Source organism: Patiria miniata, unplaced genomic scaffold (genome assembly GCF_015706575.1).
Source record: "Patiria miniata isolate m_02_andy unplaced genomic scaffold, ASM1570657v1 HiC_scaffold_20, whole genome shotgun sequence".
Lineage (NCBI taxonomy): Eukaryota > Metazoa > Echinodermata > Asteroidea > Valvatida > Asterinidae > Patiria > Patiria miniata.
The window spans coordinates 12440265-12451816 of NW_024037059.1; the positions used below are offsets into that span (position 1 = coordinate 12440265).

Below are 11552 nucleotides of genomic sequence, written 5' to 3' on the forward strand. Positions count from 1 at the left end.
AATGAATCGGGGCCGGGTCCATCCTGCAGGGGGAAGAAAAAGAAGAGCATTTGGTTATTTGTTGGCAATAACGGCTTGGTCGGATTATCTTCCGGCCAACCCTGGTGACTCTCCCAGGAGCCAGCGCCGATCGTGGTGAAGAGGGCTGTCCCCCTTCGGGCTCGGCCAATTCCGCATCGGATCCGGCGTCCTCGCTGCCCGGTCCTTCTGGGGCGGCAGCCGCCGTCGGCTCCGGAGGCAGTGTCCCCTTCCCCATCTGAACTGGTAGTGGTCCCTCCTCGGCTAACTGACCACCCACCCCGGCCGGCGGGTCCTCCCGGGTAGTGTCAGTTGACGGACTCGGTGGTAGCGTCACCTCCTGGTCTTGGGTTGTTGGCGGTCCCCCTTTTGGCAGGTTCTGCGCTACGCGCCTCCACCAGTCCACTTCGGCGTCGCCCAGATACGGCTTAAGCCGGTTGGAATGAACCACCTTGGCTTTGGCTCGAGGGGATTTTTGCACGCGGAACGTGACATCATCGATCTTCTGTGTCACCACGAAGGGCCCGTCCCACCAGCACTGCAACTTGGGCGTGCGAACCACTTTCTTGGAGGGGGTATACAACCACACAGGTTGGCCAGGCTTATAGCTGGCACTTTCTGCTCGACGATCGTAATGTCGCTTTTGATATGTCTGACTCTTCCGCAGATGATGGGTAGCACAACATGGGTGCGGTGGTCAATGCGTCCTTGAGGTGCTCCAATGCTGACTGGCAAGCACTCACCCAGGAGAACGCCCCTTGGCTCTTGGTGGTAAGGGCATGGAGGGGGCGAGCAATCTCGGCGAAGTTCGCAATGAAGCGCCTGTAGTAGGACGCGAGGCCTAGAAAACTCCCTACTTGAGTCAGGTTTGCTGGTTGCGGCCAGTTCCTGATGGCTGCGACCTTTTCCGGATCCGTCCTTACTCCCTCGGCCGACACGAGGTGACCCAAGAAGGACACCTCGGTCTTGAAGAGATCGCATTTCTTCGGTTTGAGCTTCAGGCTGGTGGCTCGGAATCGCTCCAGGACCGTGGTCAGCCGCTTGTGGTGTTCCTCGAAGTCTGGCCCCCACAAGATCACCCAGGTAGACTACTGCCACCTGCCACTGCAACCCCCTCAACACAGGGCATAACGGTCAACTGGTACAGGCCGTTCTGCATCCCAAAAGCCGTCTTCTCCCGGTCACCCTGGTCCATGTCGACTTGCCAGTAGCCACTGGCCAGATCAAGGGTGCTGAACCACTTCGCCCCGCTCAAAGCGTCAAGGTTGTCCTCGATTCTGTTGATGGGGTAGGCGTCCTTCATCGTCACCTCATTGACTTTCCGGTAGTCGACACAGAACCGGACAGACCCATCCTTCTTCCGGACCAGCACCACCGGGGATGACCAAGGGCTGTGGGAGGGCTCAACCACGCCATCCTGCAGCATCTGTTTTACCTGCCGGTCCGCTTCTTGCCGTTTATGTATCGGCAATCTCCTCGGCGGTTGACGTATAGGCGTTGCTGTCCCTGTATTTATTGTGTGTCGGGGCAGTTCGGTCTGACCAAGTTTGCCGTCCGGGCCAGTGAATGCTCCAGCGGATTCCGTCAGCAATTCAGCCAGTCGGGAACGTTCAACAAGGTCAAGGTTCGCGGCTCCTCGCTCCAGGAGGTCTTGCAGATGGGGCGGTGCCTCTCTCTGGGCATCCGTCCTCTGTCCGGTGTCACCCAAAGGGAGGTGGTTGACGGCAGATCCTTGTTGCCCGTCCTCCAGCTCGATCACATCCAGACCCTCCATTGGTGAGAAGAGAGCCAAGCGGCTGCCTTTGTAGACCGTTACAGGGTCGGTCGTCGGGTTGAAAACCCGAACCGGCACGGTTCCATTGTTTGTGTCAACCAGGCCGGTAGCGACCGCCACCCGACAATTGTCCGTAGCCTCCAAGCTGGGGTAAACCATCCTGACTCCCATCCGTGGTTCAGTCTTTATCTCCTCCGTGAGGATCGCCTCGTGACCAGCTGGGATTATCATGTTCTCCGTCACCTGCACTCTCGCCACCATGGGTTTGTGCGTAACACCTCCCAAGGGGACTGCCTTCCCGTTAATGATGACGGCGTTGTCTCCCCATCGCCATTCGCAGTGATACTTTGACAAGAAATCAATTCCGAGTATCACGTCTGGCTCGATATCGGCCACGGTAAAGGTGTGGTTTGCGCGCAGATCCCCCACTTGTAGGTTCGAAGTTGCCCCCCCTCCTCTTGTCGGCATGGGGATGCCGTCCGCCATCCTCAGAGCTGGAGATGACGGAAGGAGGTTCGGTCTCTCGGCACCGGGCCAGGCGTTGTAGATTCGCTCCGAGATCAGTCTCACTGTTGCTCCGGTGTCTAGGAGGCAACGCACTGGTTTCCCCGCGATCCTCCCCACCACGTAATTTGCCTGAGACGTCCCACCCAAGGCCGGCCTGGCCCGAACAGCCGGCTCCGGAACAGGAAGTTTCGGTATTTCCTCTTTCTGTGGTCGTGGTTGGAAGGAGGCAGACTGCCGTTTCTGATGAGGGCAGTACCGCCTGATGTGTCCAAATTCGTGGCACCCATAGCACTCCACCTGGGCACTAGCCATCGGTTTCCCTTTTCTGTTTTGCGCTTGTGACTCGAGAAATGCTTCCATTTCGGTCGCCAGAGTGACTGCTTCGATCAAAGTCGTCGCTTTCCTGGAGAAGATGTGACGCTGCAGCTGTTCCTCTCGAACGGCATTGCGGAAAGCCTCGACTGCCAAATCCTCACGGGCCTGTGTGGGCAGCTTCGGGTAGCTCTTCAACACCAACCGTCGGATGGATTGTCCTAGGCTACTGAGTGACTCGTCTCGGCCCCTCGTACGCATAGACAACTGAGCCCGATGTAGCGAAATCTGTGCTGTCACCCCGAACTGCTGCTCGAAGTTTTCCAAAATGGAGGAGTATTCCTTCCGCGTTTCCGGGACCATATCCGCCAATGCCTCCTGAGCCGTGTCCTTTAGGTGAGACGCAAGGAACATCGCCTTCTCCGCCTCGCCCCACTGATTGACTGCTGCAACGCTCTCAAAATGGATCAAGTAATCCGACCATGACGAGATCCCGTCAAACTTGTTGGGGAGCATCAGTGGTCTCCGACCTTCTTGCCTGAAGTGATCAGGCGTTGTAGTCCCCCGCTTGACTGGAACTTGGGGAGCGCCCCCCTGTTTAGGGGCCGCCCAAACATTGGCAGAAACTGGGTCCCCCCCCCCCCCGGAGCACCTGGTGGTGACGTCCCAGGGGATCTCCCAACTGCAGTGGTGTACGGCCGAGCAGCCGGGTCGGTTCCGCTCCGTTAGATTGTGTGCGGAGCAACCGTGCCGGCTCCGCCCCATTGGCTTGTGTGCGGAGCAACTCTGCCCCATTGACTCCCGTGCGGAGCAACCTCGTCGGCTCCGCACCATTGACTTGTGTGCGGAGCAGCTCTGCCCCATAGACGTCCGTGCGGAGCAACTCTGTCGGCTCCGCCCCATTGACTCGTGTGCGGGGCAACTCCACGGGTTCCACTCCATTGACTCGTGTGCGGAGCAATTCTGTCGGTTCCACCCCATAAATTCCCGTGCGGAGCAACCTCGTCGGCTCCGCACCATTGACTTGTGTGCGGAGCAGCTCTGCCCCATTGACTCCCGTGCGGAGCAACCTTGCCGGCTCCGCCCCATTGACTCGTGTGCAGAGCAACTCTACGGACTCCCGTCCATTGACTCGTGTGCGGAGCAACTCCACGGGTTCCACTCCATTGACTTGTGTGCGGAGCAACTCTGTCGGCTCCGCCCCATAAACTCCCGTGCGGAGCAACCTCTTCGGTTCCGCACCATTGACTTGTGTGCAGAGCAGCTCTGCCCCATTGACTCCCGTGCGGAACAACCTTGCCGGCTCCGCACCATAGACGTCCGTGCGGAGCAACCCTGCCAGCTCTGCGCCATAGACGTCCGTGCGGAGCAACTCTGTTGGCTCCGCCCCATTGACTCGTGTGCGTTGAAACTCTACGGGCTCCCGTCCATTGACTTGTGTGCGGAGCAACTCCACGGGCTCCACTCCATTGACTCGTGCGCGGAGCAACTCTACGGACTCCCGTCCATTGACTCGTGTGCGGAGCAACTCCACGGGTTCCACTCCATTGACTCGTGTGCGGAGCAACTCTGTCGGCTCCGCCCCATAAACTCCCGTGCGGAGCAACTCTGTCAGCTCCGCCCCATAGACTCCCGTGCGGAGCAAGTCCACCGGCTCCGTCCCATAGAGTCGTGCAGTGTGGGCCTGCTCCGAGTGGATGTCAGGACTCGCCGTACTGCGATAGTGGGGACGAAAGTACTGCTGGGGGAGATCCGCGCCCGGTTGTGCCCCCTGATGCGTGCTCGGACGGTTTCCCGCCCCCGCTATATGGGCAAATCCAGTCTGGGGGCGCCCAGAATGGGAGGCCTCACCAGTCGTATCCATGTAAGCACCAAGTGGCGCTTCCATGTAGGGCCTAGCACTATTTTCATGAGCGTAGGGATTGCGGGTTGCCCCAGGACGAAACCCCGCCCCCGCTGCATCAACCAGCACAGCTCGGGATCGTTCTGAATGGAACGAAACGTCTGCTGCGCCAGCGTCTACAGCACGGGGCGGTCCCTCGTGGGACCTGGCATATACTGTGTTGTTACAGAATATCTGGGGTATATCCCGACGAAGCTCCACCCCCGCTGCATCGACCAGCACAACTCGGGATTGTCCGATTGGAACGAACCGTTGCTGCGCTGCCGTCTACAGCACGGGGCGGCCCCTCGTGGGACAGGGTACCAGTCATTGATGATTTATGGTAATGAGCACACCCGCCCCCCGCAGGGGTAGACGTACTGCAATGACTTAACCCCCCGCCCAAGTCCCGAAATTCCACTTTACCATCCCCCACATCCTCCCTCATGAGAAAATCCGTCCCCAGAAACCCCCTTGTTTCCCCCTTTCCTCCCACCAAAATTCCCGGCCGGCCACCAGGGCCTCCACTGCGCGGCTCCACCGTGGAACCGCGCTGGTGCCCTCTGGCGGCCGACCGGCACGGACGCCACAATATTTATTCTTCTTCTTCATTCATTCATTCATTTTCATGATGACTTGATAAGTTGGGCCCAACTGTCGCTGTCGAGCATAGTGTTGGAAAGAGATGGACCACTCAGACCAGTTTCTAGCTTGATGGATGTTTTCAGGGTCATGTTGGGACGACCTTTTCGTCGAGGGGGCTCCAGGATTCCGGAGGAGAACTTGACTAGCTGGCTCATTATGTCGATAAACGTGACCGGCTAGCCGAAGGCGACGCTGTCTGATGGTGGTGGAGATAGGGGGAAGGGCACCATACAAAACAGAGTTAGGGAGATTGTGTTGCCAAGAAACGTTCTGAACAGCCCGCAACATCCGTGTATAGGTGCCATCAATGGACGCAGAGAACTGTTTGGTCAGGGTCCAGGACTCGCAACCGTAGAGGAGGATGGATTCTTCTGAGGTCTTGAAGATCTTAAGTTTGGTGGTCTTGGAGATCGAGGATCTCCATACTTTGGTCAGTGAGAACAGAGCAGACCAAGCTTGAGCTTTTCTACACTCGATGTCATGAGCTGTGTTGGTGTAGGAGCCCAGATACTTGAAGTCATCAACTTTATGGAGCTTACTGCCATCTAGTGCAGTGACGTCATCAGAGGTAGATGGGTTGATGGCCATGTACATGTACTTAGTCTTCTTTGCGTTAAGAGAGAGACCAACGGACTTGCAGCAAGCTCCTACTTTATGGAGGAGAGATTCGGCATCAAGGAGGGTGTCTGCAAGCAGACTAATGTCATCTGCATAATCTAGGTCGGATAGATATTGGGCAGGGTGTCTACTACTCCTACGGTGTGAGAGGGTGAGACCATCGGTTACACTTAATGCTGTCCGCAGGGCATAATCCAGAACTATGATGAATAGGTACGGGGCGAGAGGATCACCTTGAAGAACTCCAGTGTTGACGGAGAACGAATCTGATTCACCTTCGGGAGTGAGAACAACAGCACTTGTATCTTCATACAAAATGTTGATGGCATGAGTGGTCTCCTCCGGGATACCGTAAGCATGCAGGATCTTAAACATTGTTGGTCTGTCAACAGAGTCAAATGCTTTACAGAAATCGATGAAAATGATGGCAGCTTCCTTCTGGTGGTTACGAATTTCCTCAATAAGGCGCCTGAGGGCAAGGATTTGAGATGAGATTGAACGTAGAGGCCGAAAGCCACTTTGATTGGGACGGAGTATCTTCTCAACTTCCGGACGAATGCGATTCAGAAGTAGTTGATTGTATACCTTGGCAGCAGTTTGAGAGAGGCTGATTCCCCGGTAGTTGTCTGGGATGGTGAGGTCCCCTTTCTTTGGAACTGGGACGATGCCGGAAAAGCCCCATTCTGGAGGGCGGTTGCCTTCAAGGGTTGCATTGCAGAACCTTGTGAGATATTTCTTAAGTTTAGGAAGCCTCCAAACTTCAATAGGTATGTTGTCCAGACCAGGAGCCTTGCCAAGCTTCATTTGTTTAATGGCTATGTTGACCTCGGCTTGGGAGAATTTGCCAGTTATGATGTTAGGGTTTGGATCAAAGACGGGATCAATGGAGACTGGGTCATTGGAGGCATTATCAGAGCGGAGAAGCTTCTCAAAATGGGATTTCCAAGAGGCAAGTCGATCATCACCTTGAATGAAAACGGTGTTTGGACGTTTACCATAGAGCTGTTTTACCAGTTTCCAGGCATTTTGGATGGAGTTGGTCGATTCCAACTCGTCAAAAGTACTGAGGATGTTGTTGACTCTGAGGTCTTCTTGCTCGTCATACACACTACTGAGGTTGGATTGAGCAGCAGGAAGATTGGTTGGTAAGGAGGTGAGTACCTTTGTTCGAGCTACATTGACTGGTGTCGATGATGCAATGCTAGGTGGTCGTTTGGTTTGTGATGGAAGGAGAGACTTCCCAACACTCTCAAACACTTTGACGAAGGAGCCATAAGATTGGTCGTCAGGGCACAATGAGGACCACTCATGGGTGATACGGTCCTCAAAAGAAGATGCAAGTTCTCTATCTGAAGCCATTGCAGACCAGTTCAGTCTAGGACGGGCAGTAGGTTTTGTGGAACTGTTCTAAAGACGGCAGGACTCAAGTGTAGCATTCACTGAGAGACGTTTATTCAGCTCATCTCTGTATGGCCAGTATTCCCTGATACACAAGGGAACTGAGCCTTGTCCCCTGGCCAGCCTGCTTGGATGACCTGCATCAGCGTTTGTAGGGTTTGGTCAGCGAGCGTTGCCTTTTTGACTCTCTGCAGACGCTCGTCTGTGACGAAGATGGTTGGTTCCATGTTCTCCAACTCCATGTTGAGCTTCTGCTCCTGAGTGACGGAGAAGATCAGAGAGTCTGGTGTCTGATCTGTGACTTGTCGTGTTGGCAACAATGCTCGCGACAGTGTATCGCTCAAGTACATTCGCAAACCCTGCTTGTACTCTACGTGTAGTGAGTACTTCTGTAGGCGGAGTCGCATACGTTGTAGACGGGCTCACCAAGATTGGCTTTCTGAAGATGTTCATCAGAGGTTTGTGGTCGGCGAGCACGAGCACTTTGTTGCGGCCTAGGATGTATTGCTCAAAGCGCTGTGTGGCGAATACGATTGCCAAACACTCTTTTTCTATTTGAGCATAGTTCTGTGGCAGAAAGTGCTCGTGAGGCGTACGCGACTGGGCGGCCATTTTGTGTGATGACGGCTCCTAGCCCAACCTCGGAGCTATCACACTCGATCGCGATGTCTTGGTTGACATCATAGTAGCTCAGTACTGGTGCTTTAGTGATGAGCTTCTTGATCTTGTCCAGGGCCTCGTCATGATGTGTCAATCAGTCAAATAGTGGCTCGCATTCTGTGCTCAGTTCCGGCAAGAATTTAGCCAGATAGGTTACCACTCCGATGAGTCTCAGCACTCCCTGGACGTCTGTAGGGCGAGGCATGTCGAGTATGGCCTTGATATTCTCTGGGTCTGGAGATAGTCCGTCTGAGCTGAAGACGTGTCCCATGTATGTGGCACTGGGTAGCTTGTACCGTAGTTTGCCTGCGTTCAGCTTCAGATTCCGCTCTCTGCATCTCGAGAGAAGAGCGGTGAATGCAGCGTCGTGTGAGGCTTCTGCTTCAGCCTGCGTTTCTCCTGAGCCGTAGACGAGGATGTCATCTGCAATCACTGCGATGTTTTCCAGGCCTTCCAGGCACTCATGGAGCCTGCGCTGGAATTCTTCCGGTGCTGAAGAGATACCAAAGGGCATCCTCAACCAGCGGTAACGCCCGTAAGGCGTCCAAAATGTTGTCAGATAACTGGAGGGCTCATCAAGGACGACTTGAAGAAAACCGTCCTTGGCAGAACCAGTAACCTCGGGGCTACTTCGTCTACGGTGGGAATGGGGTAATGGCCTTGTTCAGGCCGTGTGGATCCAAGCATACCCTGATTTTGTTTGGCTTTCTGACGACTACCATGTTGTGGATCCACTTGGTAGGCTCAGTCACCCGGGCAATGGTGTCTTGGGCTGTCATGCTGTCTAGCTTTCGTTTCAGCTCTGCCCGCACCGGGATGGGTACTCTGCGCCTGGTGTTCTGCGTTGGAGTGACACTGTGATCAATGTCTATGTGGTAGAGACCTGGTAGCCGACCAAGGCCAGTGAATACGTCTTTGTACTCACTGAGGACCTGTTCCTTGGTTTGAGTCGGTGACTCTGTCACTGCATGCACTAAGCACTCCTGTGCGAACTGCATTAGTCCCAGAGCTTCTGCTGCTTTACCTGACAGCAGAGATGAGGGGGCATCCTCCACGATCTCGAAGTGGGTTTTCCTGGTGACCCCTTTGATCTGGCATCTCAAGCTGGCAGCTCCAACAGGATGAATTATTGTGCCATTGTACAGTTTCAGTTTAGTCTTTGATGGCACCGGAGGCGTGTCACTGAGCTGCTTGTAGTCTGTCAGCTTCATGGTGCTGCAAGTTGCACCAGAGTCTAGCTGAAATCTGATGGTCTTTGTCAGATCCCTTGTTGGCGTCTCCACTGCTAGCTCAACAGAGTATTGCTGCTTGGGCTTTGACTGCACTGTATAGATGCTTTCGTCGCTGCCACTTTCGTCTCCATGCATTTGGTGGAGCTTCTGTGTGGATTTCTGTGGCTGACGTTTGGTGCGGTCTTTGCCCGACGACTGGCAAACCTGCGCATAGTGGTTGCGTTTTTGGCACTTAGAGCAAGTTGTCCCGTAGGCTGGGCACTTGCCCTTGCTGTGTGATTTGCCACAGTATTTGCAATTTATGTTCGGAGGCTTGCTGGCTTTTCCAGATTTCTGTGTCCGCTGCTTGTTTTTCACAAAGTGTGCTGTCTCTGCCTCTACCGGATCCATCTGCTGAAGGTGGATCGCTGCCTGTTCACTGCTGCGGCATATGTCTATGGCTTTCTGCAATGTCAGTGACGACTCACGCAGCAGACGAGCACGGATGCTGTTGCCTACTACTCCTATGACCAGCCTGTCTCGGAGCATTTCATCGAGAAGCGCTCCATAATTGCATGTGGTTGCCAACTTTCTCAGCCTGTTCAAAAAAGTGTCAATGTTCTCTTTGGGCTCTTGCTTACAGGAGTTAAACATGAATCGTTTGTACACCACATTGCGTTTAGGGTCAAAATGAGCTCCAAGGCTGGTTAGGATTTGCTGTGGTGACTTTCTCTGTTCCTCTGTTAGTGGCAGATTTTCGTACACTTCATAGCACTCCTTCCCCATAACTGTGAGTAATGTAGCCACATGGATGGAAGTATCTTTCTTATCCAGTTCTGTGGCCACTAGATAGTTCTGCCAACTTGCCTTGAAAAATTGCCAGTTGGAAACCTGGTCTCCTTTCATGTCCATTTTCGCCGGTGGGGGAATGAGCGAGTGCGCCATGGTTAATATGCAGTGCGTGCGTAATGTACACCGCGATGTGTCCGTTACAGGCCTCCGTAGTTTACAGCGAAACGCACGTTGACGACAATGGCGTGAACTCAACGTGCAATGTATACGTACATGTACAGTCTATCGTTCACAGTGTAATACGCACGTGTTCAATGGCGGGAACTCCGCGTGAAAATTCAGTTTATCGTTCTCTTGCACAGCCTACCATGTGTGACAGGATCAGTCTGTGCTGCCGACGGATGCCTTGTGATCCGTTCACCAAGATTGCCGAAGATTTTGCCGGTTCTTTGCGGTAATGGCGCTGGATTCAGCTAATTTCTGACACCATGTTCTAACGACGGCAGGACTCAAGTGTAGCATTCACTGAGAGACGTTTATTAACAGCCGGTAATAACATCATAGAATATGGATACGGTGGCCGCGTAATGCCACTCCATAACAGGAACGAAGACTGAGCCTTATCTTAGCACAGACTATACGATGGTCGGAGCCAATTGGGTCAGATGTTGAATACGCTTGAGAATCTAGGATGCTGTTTCTCCAACGTTTACGGCACAGGATGAAGTCAATCTGTGACAGGTACTTGTTAGGTGAACGGTGAGTCCAGAGCTTTTTGGAGGACTTCTGAAATAGTGTGTTGGTAATCAGAAGGTTGTTACGATTAACAAAGTCACTGAGGAGCTGACCATTACGGTTGGTAGTAGAGTGGTAGGAGAACTGCCTTGCAACATGAGCGTTGAAGTCCCCTCCGATGACAAGGAGGGCATGTAGGGGAATGGAGGCAATTGTGTCATTGAGAAATTTGTAGAACCCAGTAATAGACGCCTCATCACTTGTGTTAGTGGGAGAGTAACAGGAGACAACGTATGTCTTGGGATTGCCTTTGAAGATGGCGAGCATAATTCTGTCGTTGATCTTAGAGATAGAAGTCAGCAGCGGGAGCAGTGATGTTTGAACAGTTATTGCTACACCACCAACGGCTGCACCTTGTCGATTCCGGGTTGCAGAAGAGGTGAAGATGGTTGATGATCCTAAACTAGAGATTCGGATATCAGGGTCTTCAGGTCGATGTACTTGACGGTGCTCTTGGATGCAGGTAACAGATAGGTTGTAGTCACATATGTGTTTATTAAGTTCCTCTCTTGATGACAGCGAAGAGAGACTTCGACAATTAAGCTGACCAAAAAGGATGGTTTTCCTAGGTCGAGCAAGACCCTTCCGGAGACTATTTTTATCAGACGATGCCCTCCCAAGAGAGTTTCGGACGCCGTCGTCATAAGACAGAGTGTCAATAGTTCCGTGAGAGGGCAGATTTGAAGCAGGGGCTTTAACCCTGGTGCTGTAGGTTGAACTCATCATGTTTTCTATTATTATAGTATTAGTTTTCTTTGGTAAACAAATACAGAAGCCAGTTCGTGCCTGGTTTTAAAAGCGAAATAACCCCTAGTATAGTTTTGCAAAATAATAAAATAAATTTGCGAAATAACGTAGGCCTAATATTGTGAAGTAACGCAATAGTTTTTCAATCCTCAGAGTGCAGTATTTCGCAATACTATTGCGTTATTTCACAATA

At 53.1% G+C, this 11552-nt stretch overlaps 2 protein-coding genes across 2 annotated transcripts; both read right to left on the reverse strand.

Moving 5' to 3' along the window:
* Positions 1 to 8449: 8449 nt before the first annotated feature.
* LOC119727823 lies at positions 8450 to 9970 on the reverse strand. The gene has a single exon (XM_038199892.1). The coding sequence runs from the start codon at positions 9968 to 9970 to the stop codon at positions 8450 to 8452; it is 1521 nt and encodes a 506-aa protein (XP_038055820.1).
* Positions 9971 to 10375: 405 nt separating this feature from the next.
* Positions 10376 to 11338, reverse strand: LOC119727824 (craniofacial development protein 2-like). The gene has a single exon (XM_038199893.1). The coding sequence runs from the start codon at positions 11336 to 11338 to the stop codon at positions 10376 to 10378; it is 963 nt and encodes a 320-aa protein (XP_038055821.1).
* Between the last annotated feature and the right edge of the window lie 214 nt (positions 11339 to 11552).